This window comes from Balaenoptera borealis (assembly GCF_965194805.1).
Source record: "Balaenoptera borealis genome assembly, chromosome: 11".
NCBI lineage: Eukaryota > Metazoa > Chordata > Mammalia > Artiodactyla > Balaenopteridae > Balaenoptera > Balaenoptera borealis.
In genome coordinates this window covers 37,103,015-37,119,493 of record NC_138868.1, presented here as the reverse complement: position 1 = coordinate 37,119,493, position 16,479 = coordinate 37,103,015, and the positions used below count along the sequence as shown (strand labels likewise).

General features: G+C 40.2%; 1 protein-coding gene across 6 annotated transcripts in view; it reads left to right on the top strand.

The window, feature by feature from the left end:
* The first annotated feature begins 2,119 nt into the window (after positions 1 to 2,119).
* Positions 2,120 to 16,479, top strand: part of PRMT3 (protein arginine methyltransferase 3) — a 179,166-nt gene continuing 164,806 nt past the window's right edge. For 3 of the 6 annotated variants that reach the window (XM_082342440.1, XM_082342442.1, XM_082342443.1), the window contains exons 1-7: positions 2,120 to 2,363; positions 2,563 to 2,707; positions 4,349 to 4,431; positions 5,911 to 5,960; positions 6,587 to 6,689; positions 14,547 to 14,706; positions 16,048 to 16,192. In XM_082342440.1, the coding sequence (XP_082198566.1) occupies positions 2,336 to 2,363; positions 2,563 to 2,707; positions 4,349 to 4,431; positions 5,911 to 5,960; positions 6,587 to 6,689; positions 14,547 to 14,706; positions 16,048 to 16,192 (714 nt within the window). In that variant the 5' untranslated portion in view covers positions 2,120 to 2,335. The remainder of the gene's footprint in view (positions 2,364 to 2,562; positions 2,708 to 4,348; positions 4,432 to 5,910; positions 5,961 to 6,586; positions 6,690 to 14,546; positions 14,707 to 16,047; positions 16,193 to 16,479) is intronic. The other 3 variants (XM_082342445.1, XM_082342444.1, XM_082342441.1) reach the window with 2 other exon arrangements.

The window sequence follows — 16,479 nt, the reverse complement described above, 5'->3', positions numbered from 1 at the left end:
ACATAGCCAATAAATGTATACCTCAAAGTGCTTCACTTTAAAAACTATGGAAAAGGAAAGGAAGAGGCAGAAGGAAGGGTCAAAGTCAAGAGGAACACACTGTTAATTTCCATCATGGAACAAAGGATAGTAGTGAAATTTGTCTTAACTTCTGTGCTGGGGGAAGCAAAGTAATAAATTTCAAGCTTCAGTGGACACCTTTAGTGTGTGTGTGTGTGTGTGTGTGTGTGTGTGTGTGTGTGTGTGTGTGTGTGTGTGTGTGTATCTTTAGAAGGGATTGGACATTCCCAATGTCAGTCATCTAGGAAAGAGGCATATTTTAGGATGGGGTGAGGACTTGGAATGTGGGGTTTAGGAAGGAGATGGAAGGAACATCTTCCTCCTGCCAGGTGGGGTTCCTTTGGGGCCGGACTCTGAAGAGCCTGTTTGTTTAGGTGATAACAAGCATGGGCTCCAAGAAGTGAGGCACGAATTAAGGGGACTCCATGAGGATATCCTGAGGCTGGTGGGCTCTAAAAGCAGCTAAACCCGGTGGCCAGTTTTCAGTTATTCTCTGTGTGTTGAAATTCCTTACCCACAAACCTTCTGTCAGGTCTTGTTCAACATTCTGTTCTGATCTCAGTAGTGAAGTGGGGTGATGGGAGAGGGTCTGTGTTTATCTTTGGAGTAAAGAAAAAAGCTCTTCCCTCCTAAGCCCAGCATTGTGGAGACACATAAACTTCCAGGAACAAGATTCTGGCCCAGTCACTCCTCTGGACTGGGTGTTACTTCGCTACTGTTAACATGGAATGATTGGGTGTTAATGGGATTTAGCAGGTTTCCCTCCAAATGTTATGCAGACGGGGAGAAGAGGGACCTTGCTGGAGAGTATGTTGGAAGGATGAAGGAAAGAGCTGCATGAGCCCAGGCAACAGATGACCTTGAAGTTCGTTCAGCTTATTGAAATGCCTCCTATGTGCCACTGGGCACGTAGGCAGTGGGTCTACATCAGTGAATAATAAGTCTAACCCAGCAAAGCCAGCAGATATTCTGGCAGTGGCCTGCAATGTAAGGGGGCTTCCAAACTAATACTTGATGGATTCTGTCCTCTAGGGGTTTACAGTCAAGGGAAGGGAGTGCATTCAGAAGAGTTTAGCAATAATACAAGGCATCGTTCTCATTCAGCAATTTTTTTTTCATTCAGCAAATTAATATTGAGTACCTACCTATGAGTTAGGCCATATATTATGGGCCAGAGAAATGAAGGTAGAGACATGGCCCTACCCTCATGCTCAGTGTTGTGACTAAAGACGGAAAGAAGAAAGGAAAAAGCAAATGGTAGGTGATAAGAAAGAAAACTAACAGGAGGCTGCTGGAATGACAGTGGAAACTACTTTAGAAAAGATGGCCTGAGGAAAGACTTTCTGGCTGAGACAAAAAGTATCTACCCTTTTGTAGAACATTCTTAGCAAAGACCTTGAGGTGGGAAAATGATTAGCACCAAATAAAAGGCTGGAGGATGGGGCCAAGGTGGAGGGTTGAGGTGAGATGTTAGGCAGAATTATGCAGAGCCTGGTAGGCCACGGTAGTCAATTTAACTGGATAAACTTGTGCCAAGCCCAGTGCTAGCACCTGGGACTAGAACTTGGGACATACACTTTAAAGACTAAACTCCTTAAAACAGCCCTCGAGGCTCTGGCCCCTCTGTGGCCCCTGGTACACCCACTGGCCCCTGCAGTTCCCTCTCCCCAGCCGCCCCCCACGGGGACCAGGGAGCCCCGGAACCAGTGTGGAGTACCAGCCTCTCGCCTGCGTTCGACCTCCTCCGTCACCAGAGGGCGCAGCGAGCAGGTCGCCCCTCTACTAGCCGCTCATCCCTCGAATAAGGGAAGCACAGGGGGCGCGATGCCGACTGCAGAACCGCTTCCACCTCTGGGCTCTGGGCCGCGGTTTAGGACCTCCCGCTAAGGCGTGCTGCAGCCCCAGGAGAACACAAAAGCCAGGTCCGAACCTGCAACGCCCCGCCCAGGTTTCAGCGCTTACTCGGCGCGCGCTGCGTCAACCCTGTGGCAGGAGGCGGAGCCCGGACTCTCGCCCCGCCCACCCCAGCTCACGTGAACAACGCAGCGGCCCCGAGGCCGGAAGCGCTCGGGAGCCGGCGCGCGCGCTCTCCTGTTTCCAGGCGCCGCAGGGTTCCCGGAGCTTCGGCCCCGCCGCGTGCTCGTGCTCGCGCTCACGCTCACACTCACGCTCGTTCCCCGGTTCTCGGGCCGGGAGAGCTCGGAGGCGGTTGCGCGTGCGCTGCCCAGCTTGGTCCCCGCCCCCAGGCGCGCCGGGCTCTCGCGGCACTACCGCCATGTGTTCGTTAGCGTCGGGCGCAGCTGGTGGGTACCCCGGCCCCTCAGCACCAAGGCCGCGCTGCCGTGGGGCCGGTGAAAGCCCCTCCCCTCCCCCTGCGCCCGGGACGCGGAGCCGGGGTGGCGGGGCCCTGCAAGGAGGGAGGGGGAGGTGCGGGGGAGGGCCCCCTCGTCCGCCCGCCTGGCACTGGGGTCCGAGGCAGAGCTGACCGTTTGCGTGTGCTAGGCGGCCGGGGCGCTGTGGAGGAGGAGGAGGAGGAGGAGGATCTGCCAGGACTGTCAGACAGCGGTGACGAGGCCGCCTGGGAGGATGAGGAAGATGCCGATCTCCCCCACGACAAGCAGCAGACCCCCTGCCTGTTCTGTGACAGGTTCGTCCACCTCAGCGCGAGGCGCCAGCCCTAGGGTGGCCGGGCCCCGTGTGTCTGTGTGGTCTGCTCATCTGGAGTCCAGCCCGGGTGGCTGCCCTGGAAGTCTGGAGCCCGTGGTTTGGAGTGAGGGTTTGTTGAGCCGGGAGACCCGCGGTGGTTTACAGGGAGGAACCATGAACTGGAAGCCCGGTTACACTGCTTCACTTCGACGGGCCTCAGTTTCCCCTTGTGTGAAATGAAAGGGTTCTGGGCCGGATCTGTGGTTCCCACATCTGGTTGTGCACCTCTGTCACCTGAGACACTTAAGAAAAAAATACACAGATGCTAAACTGTGCACCTCCGCCCTTCTAAATCAGGGATAGGGTCCAGGAATCTGTTTCTACAAAGACCCTATCTGAAGTGATTCTAAAGAGTAACAAGTTTGGGAGTCACTAAACTCGATTAATCCCTCAGAACCTTCTAGAACCGTTCAGGCTCTCCTATAATTCTTTGACAATTAGAAAGCTTATCAGGTGTAATAGTTCCATTTGAGCCGTTTAAAGAATCATCTTTGTTAGGGGCTTCCCGCCCCCCGCCCCACTGAAGGGGAAGGACTTGATGCCATTTTCACTTAGGGAAAAAGACGCTGCAGTAACTTGTTGAAAGTCACAAAGCTGTGGTTTGTCTTATAACCAAATCCCTGTTTTTTCCACTTAAAATTCTGCCTCTTCATCTTTGACTTTGGCTGCTGTCCTGGGCAAATGGGCGTGAAAGAGGCCTGGTTGGCACTGGCCAGTGTTTTAATAAACATTTTACCAGTATCCCCTGAATCTGAGCATGGTGCTGATTGGTGGTATATTAGCTTCTGATGATTCGTCATTGTTCCCACGTGTAGCCACATGTGGGTAGGTACGGGATGTCTGCATATACTCTAGTCGTCAAAAAATAATATTTATTGAGCATCAGGGAGGTACTTCTTTGTGATAGGCTGTGTAAATACTGTATAAATAAGCTCTCTTGGTAAACGTTTGTTGAAAACTGCTGCATATGTGCTAAGCATATGGAAGAGGTAATGCAGGTTCTCTGCTGTGTGTTCCTATCTTATTACACGTCCTTCAGTTTTGCAGGTCACAATAAAGGAGCTTGGGCCTCACAGTGTCTATAATACAAATCCTTGGGGAGCATTGTAAGACCACTTTTTGAAATACAGCACTTTGGGAATTTACCAGCTATAAAATTACATTTTATGCTTTATTTCTGAAAGCAGTTTGAGCTGTGTCAGTTCAGAGCCTCTGAAAGCAGAGTTGATACTTAGAGGAGAAAAGAATCTTATGCAGTGAATTTTCATGTCTTAGGAGACACAGTCTGTCAAAGGGAGTTCTCTTTCTTAAAAGCCTTGTGATAAATTCAGTGCTATTATTTGGCAAATTAAGCTCAACATTTTAAAGAGTAGTTCGTTTTAGGTGTAAAATGGGACTCAGAAGTACTAATGCCCTTTAGAAGTGCTGGGTTCCTCTCTACAGGTGTGTTTGTTTTTTTTTAATTAATTGGAAGTAAAACTGGAAACCTGTAGAGTGAGGGGGAAAAGTTTATATCTAACATGAAATCAATATTTAGACTTCTTAGGGGACTATTTCATGAAGCTATTGCTTGGTTTTTCAGGTTATTTACATCTGCTGAAGAAACATTTTCACACTGTAAGTCTGAGCATCAATTTAATATCGATAACATTGTTCATAAACATGGTGAGTACTTTTTGGAATAAAGAAAATTTTAGTTGTGAAATTTAAGTTCAAACATTATGTTTTTCCAGACCATTCCTTTCCTATACAAATCGAATATAGTGAAACACATGACAACAACTTATGAAAATGACGTGTTTTTGACAAATGGCTTTTGAGGAAAGATTGATAAATAAGTCATTCTTCTAGATATGATTCACTGTATTTAAGCTTAAATTGCCTTCACAACTGAAAAGGAAAAAAAACCTTGGCATGTGATTACATTTTAATCATTTTAGAATTAGGAAGACAAGGGGCGTGGATATTAGAATTAGGGAGAGCAAAGGATAGAGGTGGAAAAAGAGGTGGATCATTATGAAAAATGACTTATCAGGTCAAAGCGTAACATGGACTTAAAGGCATACAAGATTGAGTTTTATAAGGAGTTTGGTAAGCGAGTGTGGAAAAAGCAAGTGCTAAAGTTAAGGTGGTAATCCAGAGATTCAGCTGACGATTCTATTGCAACTTGCATCTAAAAATACTTAAAATTAAAACCTTCTAATTTAAACGAATATAGAAGAGCTACAGTATCCCACTAATATTAACTAAATACAGAATTGGCTTTTTGGTCCCTGTATTTACTAACAACTAGAAAGGACGTTACTGAAGAATACCAAATATTAGGCAGATTTTGGGTCTCAGATAAACATATGATACAGTATATTTATGAATCATAAATTCAACTGCAACTACTTTTGTAAGATATAAGTGACTTAGTTTCATTTTTTTTCATGTTTTTAATGTGCATTTTAAAACTGAATTGGAACTGTACTTTATATAATTTTATATCTTTTTCAATACCAAATAGGGGTTTTTGTATGCTATTATGCATATGAAACATTTTTATATGCTGGTATGTTCTCATAACAGTATTTCTCATGACAAATAATAATTGGTTGGATATGCTATTGCTTTCCCTTATTTTAAATGCTGCTTCATTTCTGAAAAGATGAGAACCAGATAACAAGCCTCAACGTTTTTTCATTTGCATCAACTTAATGTAAAAGCTAGTATACTTTGTTTACTCTGTGTCCTGGCAAAATTATAGTTTGGTAGGTACCATAAAAATTGGGGATTTAGAAACTTTAGTATCAACTCTAGTATTAACTGCCAAATACTTGGTAAAATCAAGGGCCTAATTTTCCTCATTTGTATTGTTCTGATAAGTGAGGAGTAGAATTCTAAAAATTAATTTCCGATTTTTCAGAAATGCAAGAAAAGCACTTAAAAATTTGTCCTTTCTGGCTGTTTCTCAATTAAAATATTCTGAAGTGTCAGAGTTACTGTTTCTAGTTCTTAATAAGAAATTCAGAATTTTTAAGTAGCAGTTTAGAAGACGGAAATATTTTATTGTCTAACCAGAGAAGCATCTTTGGAGCAGGTTAATGTAACAAAACTCATGTTATGTTAAAATAAGTGAATTATTTTTTTTTTCCCTTTTAGGACTTGAATTTTATGGATACATTAAACTAATAAATTTTATTAGACTTAAGGTAAGGTGGTAGCTTAATCTACAGTTTTGTTTAAAACCTAAAGAAGTACTACAGCACTACAGATTATCAATGCACCGATTTTTAAAAGAATATGAGGAACTGCTATATAAGGAACTGTTTTAAATTTGACACTCATCATATTGGGGGAATCATGGACGTTAGGAACTAGCACAGCATACAGCACCAAGTAAATGGATACATACCATGCTTAAGTGTGGTTTTTAATTTTGTGTAAGAGATGAATCAATGTTATGTGGCAAAGTAATTCACTGTCAGATAAAGGGGAATACTGATAGTCTTTCTGTAAAATCAGAAATAATTTCTAGTGTGATTTTTAAGTGCTTTGGTTGCCTTTTTTGTTCTGTTTTTTTAAATACTTTGTTCTAGTCAGTTGATGTTTATATTGCCATTTCCTCAAAATCCAAACAATATAAAACTGTGCATTGAAACAAATAAGCAATCATCCAGTCAAGTTAATGAAATGGCAGGTGAACATAGACTCTTTAAATAGAGATTTTGTGTGATGTAGACATGATTTCCTTTTTTGTTTAATTTTCCCAGTTTTTTGATAGGGGGATTTTGTGATTATGTGCAGTGAAAAAATATGCAATTAATTTTACTTCCAGAATCCTACAGTAGAATATATGAATTCCATATACAACCCAGTGCCTTGGGAGAAAGAAGAGTATTTAAAGCCGGTATTAGAAGATGACCTTTTACTTCAATTTGGTAAGATGAACATATGGTATCTACTTTAAAGCAGCGTCATTTGTTATGGCAAAATAGTGGTTAGGTGTTACAGGAAAATATATCATCCCCTTGATTCTCTAAAGACCTCGTCAGGTAGCTGGTTTCAGTAGGAACGTTAAGTCACTTAGAAAGTGGGAGTCACACTAACAGTTACCAGGGAAGAATATGAGCTTGGGGTAAACATTGTGTAGAAGATGTTTTGCAACATAGGGAGACTTGAGAGAATCATTTTTAGTTGTCAGACTGATTTTTTTTTTTTTTAAAAACACATTTCTTTTTTTTTTTTTTTTTTTTTAATGTTGAAATGGACCTCAGGTTATTTCTCTTTTTATTTATTTATTTATTTATTTTTGGCTGTGTTGGGTCTTCGTTTCTGTGCGAGGGCTTTCTCTAGTTGCGGCAAGTGGGGGCCACTCTTCATCGCGGTGTGCGGGCCTCTCACTATCGTGGCCTCTCTTGTTGCGGAGCACAGACTCCAGATGCACAGGCTCAGCAGTTGTGGCTCACGGGCCTAGTTGCTCCGCGGCATGTGGAATCTTCCCAGACCAGGGCTCGAATCCGCGTCCCCTGCATTAGCAGGCAGATTCTCAACCACTGCGCCACCAGGGAAGCCCCAGACTGATTTTTAATGTAACTAAAATCGACGAAATTTTAAATTTAAATTAAAAAATTTAAATCAGTAGATTTAATATTTAATAGATTTAAGTAAATTTAATAATATTGCTGCTTTTACCTCATAATCCAATCAGATACTTGACTTTTCTTAAGACATCTAATTTATGGAGCTTTTGTTTTGGTGCAGGACAGATTCCATGAAAATTCCCCACGTACACTAACTCTTAAGCCTCCCTTGTGGCAGGGTCACTCATCTTTTGACTGTAGCTTTCTTAGTTTCTTGCTCTGTGTTTTGGTTCATTCCTTATTGAACAGGAATCTTATGAAAATTCTGTTGGCTCTCTATAGGTCTAATTTATTGGAGTTCATGATTTTTTTTTTTTTTTAATTTATGCTTTCTTTCATGTTTTTTGTGCCAGTTAGGTGTGAGATAGAGGGGTTTGCTGTCTTCAGATCAGCAAGACCATTCTAAACAGACACATACCTTCACAGATAGTAGTTTGACAGTGTGTATTTGAGCAGTCCTTTGGTAAGTGGGAACTGTGGAAAACCACTCATTTCCTTGAGAAGTACTATCAAGAGAAGTTGTGTGGCAGTGTGATGCAGTAGTAAGAACCTTAATGTAGGATTCAGGAACTAGGTGACCCTGGACAAAGCACTTAAGCTTTCTGTTTTTTAGGTCTTCATCTATAAAATGAGAACTAGGGCCAGATTTCCAACTTTCTAGCTCTAAAATTTGGTGAGGCCTAGGTTGATTCTTTCCCATTTTTACAACTTCTATTAAATTTTATTTCTCCTCAAAGTAACCAAAGTGATCTCTTTGATACATGACAAAGTGCCCACTAGGTGTTCTTCGTGACTCCCTAAACTCAAAATTGAACACTCACAGGTTGAAAGTAGTATGTTAAATACTTTAGAAACATGAAGAAATGAATCCTTCCCATTGGGAGCCCACAATCTAATAGTAGGAGTGTTTTGTTTTTGAATGACTGTCCTGTATTATAAGATAAGGTGGAATATAGTAAGTTTCATGAGAAGTAGGAAAAATAGTGCAGTTCAGAAGAGGAAGAGATTACTCAGATCAACAGATACCAAGTGCTATTTGCTGGTCACTGTGGATACAAATCGGTATTGACCTCTTCACTCTCCAAAGGTATATTAACTTCTTTCAGACCTAATTTTAATTTCTAAAAAGGTGATAATGACACCTACCTTATAAAATTGTTACAAAGATAATGCATATTAGCACAGTGCCTGTCAGAGAGTAAGTGCTTAATGAAGGAGAATTTATTGTTATTAGTAAGTAAGTTCTAAGGAGTTTAGATGAAGAAGTCACGACCGAGATCTGGAACAGTTAACGGGCCTCGTAAAGGAGGTGGAACTTGAACTGGGCATGCTTGTTAGTGCACCGCCCGTGTCTCTCAAAGGATCTGTGGGACTTCCCTGGCGGTCAGGTGGTTAGGACTCCATGCTTCCACTGCAGGGGGCACGGGTTCGATCTCTGGTCAGGGAACTAAGATCCCACAAGCCACACGGCACAGCCAAAAAAAAAAGCAAAAGATCTGTTCTCCTGGCCATTGGTGTAGAGAGATGGAAGAGAAGATCTTCATTCTCATGGCTCCTGGCTTGATTACTGACCATTTCACCTGCACTGTCTTTCAGTAAATAGTTATTGAGCATCTGCTTTGTATTAGGCTTTGAGAATATAAAGATGACTAAATTTAAAAAGGAGATGACTAAGAAAATAGACGATGAAAGTACAGTGTAAGTGGGGAGAAGTAACTATACTGATGGAGAAACCTGGCAAACACTGCCTTAGCCAGGTAATGAAGGTTAACATCATCGGTGATAAGACATGTCAGTGGTATGGACCCTTTATATCATGTGATGAGAATGGCACTTTACCTCAGTGGTCTTCCTCCCATGCCAGTAACCTCAGTCTAACCATGAAAAACCATGAGACAGACACAGAGTGAGGGACATTCTACAGACTGCCTGACCAGTACTCCTCAAAACTGTCCATGTCATTAAAAACAAGGGAAGGCTGAGAAGCTGTTGTAGCCAAGAGGGGCTTAAGGAGACATGACAACTAAACATATGTGGTATCCTGGATGGGATCTTGGAACAGAAAGGGGCCATTAGGGGAAGACTAATGAAATCTGAGTGAATAAAATGGAGTTTAGTTAAGTTTTTTTAAAGTATGGTATAATATTTGAAACATGTTCCACAAAGGGTTAATATCCTTTTTATATAAAAGACTCTTGAAAATTAAGGGACAAAGGATCAAAACAGTTGATAGAAAAATGGGAAGAAATTCTACCAAAAAAAAGTAGGAAAATAGCCCAATAGCAAGATACCATTTCTCACCTCTCAGACTGGTAAAAAGTTTTACAATATGACAACACATTCTACTGACAAAGCTGCGGAGAGACAGGCACTGTCATAAGATTGCTAGTAGAATGCCGATTTAGCAACACCTAACAAAACTGAACATGCGCTTTTTAACTGAACAGTTTCACTCATAAGAATTAGTCTTGAAGATACACCTCCAACATTCTGAAAATACATATAAAACAAATGCCTATATAGAGGAGAGCGGTTGAATAAACTATGGCATGTCCACACCATGGAGTAGTATACCTCTATCCTCTATTACAAAGAATGAACTGAACTGGTACAGAGTGTTATCAGGACATACTGTCAAATGAAAAAGGCAAAGCTCAAAAGAATATCTACTGTGATACTCTTCACATAAGAAAGAAAGAGATTTAAGAAAATGCTTATGTGTCTGCTCATTTGTGCAAAAGAAATACAGGAAGGATAAACTAGAAACTGAAGAGATTGGTTACTGAACGGGGTTTGTGGGACAAGGATGGAAGGAAGGGCACAGCGGGATTGAGGTAACAGGGATGAGGATCGAGTGACACTTTGCTGAGTATATCTTTGTATAGCTCCAACTCTCAGGACTATAGTAATGTTTTTTATAGTCTTCATATAATCAAAAAAATCAACAATTGAAACAATGAGGATGTATGTATACAAGGGTGGTGCTGGTGCGAAATGAAATGCAGGCACTAACAGATGAACTGAACTGTAATACAAAGGAATAATGTAACCATACTGCAGGGAGTGGGGAGGAAAAGACCTAGGTGAGTAACTGAAACCTTTAATGGATGTTGTGCTGAGGCTACAGATAAAAAGAACTGCATCAACGTTGTAATCCAGTAAGAAAGGGCATTTCTTGCAGGGTAAGGATTAGCAATTCTGACACTATTTTTGTGTATGCTAGAATGGAACAGGTAAGTTAATAATTTATGGATGGGGCTTCCCTGGTGGCACAGTGGTTAAAAATCTGCCCGCCTTCCCTGGTGGTGCAGTGGTTGAGAATCCGCCTGCCGATGCAGGGGACACGGGTTCGAGCCCTAGTCTGGGAAGATCCCACATGCCGCGGAGCAAATGGGCCCCTGAGCCACAACTACTGAGCCTGTGCGTCTGGAACCTGTGCTCCGCAACAAGAGAGGCCGCAATAGTGAGAGGCCCGCGCACCGTGATGAAGAGTGGCCCCCGCTCGCCGCAACTAGAGAAAGCCCTCGCACAGAAACGAAGACCCAACACAGCCAAAATAAATAAATAAATAAATTTATTAAAAAAAAAAAAGAATCTGCCCGCCAGTGCAGGGACACGGGTTTGAGCCCTGGTCTGGGAATATCCCACATGCCGTGGAGCAACTAAGCCTGTGCGCCACAACTACTGAGCTTGCGCTCTAGAGCCTGCGAGCCACAACTACTGAGCCCGTGTGCCACAACTACTGAGCCCGTGTGCCACAACTACTGAAGCCCGCGCGCCTAGAGCCCGTGCTCTGCAACAACAGAAGCCACCACAATGAGAAGCCTGAGCACCGCAATGAAGAGTAGCCCCCGCCCGCTACAACTAGAGAAAGCCCGCTCATAGCAACGAAGACCCAACACAGCCAAAAATAAATAAATTAATAAATTTATTTTTAAAAATTTATGGATAAAAGCCAGGTTTCTCACAGTTGGAGAATGAGGTTTTAGATAAGGAAATGAAGGATGAAATGAGTCCTGTGTTGACAGATTGGAATCAGAAGTGTCAGTGTAAATTCATAATTTTTCTTATACAGACAGACAGATACAGAAATATAGATGTGTGTGTGTGGGGGTTAGTATAATACATATACTTCCTAGCTCTGCTGAAAGGGCCTAGAAAAACCCCAGTAGCAATGAGCATACCTAGTGCCCAGATCTTGATTTATAATCCTTTATTAATAAAAGGAACCAAGGGTCCTTAGAGAGGTGATTGATTTCCAGGTGGGGCAGGGAAAATACAAGATAAGTCTAGGACATCTTGTTCCAGAAAATAAGGAAGTACTTAAGAAAAAGTGGGGGAAGAGGGGACTTAACCTAAAGAACACAGGAACCAACCTGAAGGGGCTCCTAATAGCCAAAGCTAGAAGAATTTAATCAATACAGAAAATGACAGTATTGGGTTTTAACCCGTAGGATAAAATAAATGTCCATGAATTCGTATTGACATGAATAATCAACCAAATAAATAAGTGGGGAAGGAGTAGCTCCGCTTTAGCGTAGAATTCCTATTAATAAATGTCAAAGGGAAAAGAGAAACAGAAAATCAGCATTAGGCAAACACCACAGTAGTTACTTGCAGGAAAGAGCAACCCATGCATGCTAAGATTAGTGGGCGAAAATTTAGGCGGGTGAGATAGGATTTGCATAGTTCAAAGTATGTCCCCCAAGAAATTTGGTAACTACAAAGGAGCTGTTAAACTTTTGAGTGGAAAAACCGAGCAGACACTACCATAACCAAGTGATCAAGGTTAACATCAGTAATAAGTGTACTGATGCCATGAACCCCTTGGTGTAATGCTCTTAGGAGGCAACTTGCCAAAAATGTTTAACCTCATTCCAATAATGAAAAATCATCAGATGATCCCAGGTTGAGGGACAGTCTACTAAATTACTGATCAGTGTTCTTCAAAAGTGTCAAGATACAGTTGTTGGGTTCAGTATTATGTAAATAATTCACGGTGCTGAATATTTTTGTTCAGATCTTTTATGTCTTTTTGGATTTTTAAAAATCTGCCTCTATCAGTTGTTGATAGGGGTGTATTTAAATCTCTGACTGTGATTAGAGGATTGTCTCTTTTTGCCATTATTTCTATCAGCTTTTGCTTCGTGTATTTTGAAGCTCTTTTGTGAGGTTTATTCTCATTTATAATCGTTATGTCTTCCTGATAAATTGACTATTTTTATGGTAGTTTTCAGCTGCCAAAATGAAGTATCCAGGTGATTTGAACCTCCTGAGAATGTAGATGTGGAAATTCATCTTTCTGAATATGGTTTAGGACTTTAAATTAGACTGTTTTGATATATTATAGTTATGCATCTTAATGTTTACTGAATCCTTTCTCCTTTTCAAGTCTATACACTTAACCTTTAATATATAATTATCTGTGTACAGTTGGCCTTCATATCTGGGAGTTCTGCATTTTTGGATTCAACCAGCCTTGGATCAAAAATATTCAGGAAGAAAAAAATTCCAGAAATTCAAAAAGTAAAACTTGAATTTGCTGCCCGGTGACAACTATTTACATTGTATTTATAAATATTTATATAGCATTTACATTGTGTTAGTTATTATAAGGAATCTAGAGATGATTTAAAGTGTTATATGTAAATACGCCTTTTTATCCAAGGACTTGAGCATCTGCGGGTTTTGGTATACGAGGGGGGTCCTGGAACAAATCCCCCACAGATACCAAGGGACAACTGTGTTATTAATGCTAACAGCTTTTATTCTGACTCACTTCTTGCAGCAGAAAGCAAAACAGAGAAACTAGCCAAAACAAAGAAACCAATTTCTTTGTTTATTTCTAATCCATAACTTAAACTAACAAGGTGGTTTGCAGACCGTGGGAAGAATTTTAAAGGCAAGGTACACAATGAGAGTTGTAGTAGTAAGTAGAAAATATAGTACACCATCCTTTAATAGTTTGGCAATATTTTGTTGCTCTCATTAATTTTTGGTGAACTGAATAGTGGATGAATCTATAGTTTTTTAAAACAATGAGTCAGTATTCTGCTAGACTGTTTAGAGTTTTGTGGCACACCCGTACTGCTTTTATAACAAGTTCAATTTAGGCTCTAGTCTCTAAGTTATAATATTATCATGTATTTGTTAAGCTTAGTTATTTTGTCCCAGCTCTAAAGAAGTGTTGCAGGTAAAAACTGAATAGGAAAAAAAAAGTCGGGTTTCCCTCAGAGCTGTACTGAGGAGACAGTATAATATCTGCATTGTTTTTATTGCTTTCAGTTGATTCGACAGTTAATTAGACCGGTCAGTGGACGTTGGGATTTTGTAAAACTCACTAGTTCCGTATATTAACTTCTGTTTGCAGAGTTAATGATTTACATATATTAACTTCGATAGCAGAAGTTAATGATTTACATATAGTGAAATTAAATTTAAATCAAGAATTTTTAATAATATTAGGAATTAGGATATTTAATAATGTCAGCAATAAGACAGTGTATAGATTGCACACCACCTTACCCACGATGAAAAAGTTATTGAATGTACAGAATTCCTTACCTACACACTGTCCTTAAGGAACATCTAAATGTCATACCTGTTATTCTACAGATAAAGACCCAGAGGCTGGAGGTGGCCCTGTGTGGTGGCAAGAACATGGGCTGGGAAGGCAGGCATGGGTTTGAATTGTAGTTCCTTCATTAAACAGTTGCAAACAGTTCCTTCATTAAACAGTAGTCAATTTCTCTGAACTTTATTTTTCCCATGTCTTAAAATAGGGATAAATGTTTATATTTTAGGTTTGTTTTGAAGATGGAATGAGATGTAATGCATGAACTTGAAAGATACCTTATGATCAATAAATATGAGTTTTTTCCTTCTACTTTTTTGTTTCTTCCTGGGTTTGGTTCAGTACAATTAATGCTTATTTATGTGTTCAGTTTAGCCAACTAGTGAAAAGCTTAGACTAACAGCATGCTCTTTAAACTCAAATTGGAATAGTTTGGGTATTAAATATTTATTTAATTAAAAGTACTAATTTTTCTCAGTTGGCCGCATAATAGGCACTTAGTATATACTTATTTGTAACACATTTATATGTGCTTCATTGTTATAAGATGGCCTGATAATAATGTCCATTTATTTATTTAGATGTAGAAGATCTTTATGAACCCGTGTCAGTTCCATTCGCATACCCCAATGGACTCAGTGAAAATACATCAGTTGTTGAAAAATTGAAACACATGGAAGCCAGGGCACTGTCTGCTGAAGCTGCGTTAGCTGGAGCACATGAGGATCTGCAAAGAATGAAGTAATTTATCAATCTTATAGAAAATTAATTCTTTAGATCCCCCAAATAATATAATTCATAAAAAGGTAGAATATGGTAAAATATTTCATATACTGGAAAGCATAGTGTAGATATTTAATTTCAATAATATTAAAGATACACGGTATTTTTTATACATTGTGGATATAGTTGATTAACATAAAATTCTGTAGCTTTATCTGTCCTCTTATATTTCTTTATAATTACTTTTGTACTAATGATAATTGTTCTGGGGAGTGTTTTCCTCTTGAGTGCTTTTTGTTCCTTGATATTGCCTGCCTTTGAATTACCTTATTTCTAATAGATTTCTCCATTTTACTTTTCCTCTCCTGGACTTTTTAAAGTGTAGGGATTAATATTTTTTAGGCTTGGGGAAAATACAGGGTTGAAATTTTTGTTTTTAAAGAATCAAAATATAATTATGATGAGGTATGTAATCAGAAAACCAGCTACATAGGATGGTTTTCTCTAGTGAGTAAATTAACATTCTACTGGCTTAGTACTTGTCAGAATTTAATGTGCATACGAATCACCTGGGTATCTCGTTAAACTAGATTCTGATTCAGGAGGCCTGAAATAGGTAGTGTCTGAGATTCTGCATTACTACCAAGTGTATATACCTCTAGCTTAGCCTATTAGATTTGTAAGTTGGTTGCTATTGCCTGATTACCCATTTGATGGTTTGCCAGAATGTCCAGCAGGACAAATAGTATAGCTGATTGTAGGTTCCCTTTTTCTGAGATTTTATGCTGGGTAATCTAGTAACCAGCAACTCTATTATTTGCCTCTTTACACTTCTCTCCCATATATACCTCATAGATTCTTGATGTGTTGTGATCAGAGAAGGAACTGAGTTTTAGAGCCTGAGCGGATGGTGTTGATGTGTGTAAATAATTCCCAGTTTGGGTCTGCTTTCTGCCTGTATAACCCTTCCATGAGATACTATTGTTTTAAAGAATACTCATAGCATTGGAATATGCTATATTGATTCAGCTGCTAAAATAAGATTTTGGAACAATAGAAATAATAAAGTTGAATAAAGTCCTAGTGTGTTTATTTTGTTCACTTGAAAGATAAAACAGCCATAGCCTGCAGTTGGCAGTGCTTTTGTGATTTGTAGGAGTGCTTCCAACTGGGTTTGAATATGTCATTGCTTAAGGTCCAGCAGGGGGAGCTTTCCGTTGCTTAAGACAGAATGTGATTTAGAAGGCTCATCACACCCCGCACTCCGCTCCTCCCCCTTCCTCTTCCTCAGCCTCTAGCCTTTCCTTTTTTCATGGTCCAGTAAACTTGTCTCAAGGGTGTATTTCAAATTGATTACAGACAATTTGCTCAGGATTTTGTGATGAACGCAGATGTCAGAACCTGCTCATCATCTACAACTGCCATTGCAGACCTCCAGGAGGATGAGGATGGCGTTTATTTCAGCTCATACGGGCATTATGGGATACATGAAGAAATGCTGAAGGTTAGCAAAGAGCACAGATGTACCAAATCCATACCAAAGGAAAAATAGAGTAAAAAAGGTTCTTAATACATTTGCTGTGGGAGAACTGCTTTTTTGGTTTTTGGTTTTTTGAGAACTGCTTTTTAAATCTTTTTGGTGCTTGATAGCTCATCTTGCGTTGCAAAGATTATAGAAGCATCAGAGACACTGTAAATTCTGTTTAAAATCATTATTAATCTTTATTATGAGATTACCTTTTGCTGGAAATAGAACATTTGAAAAAATTGCTGACAATTTTAGTCTTCTTA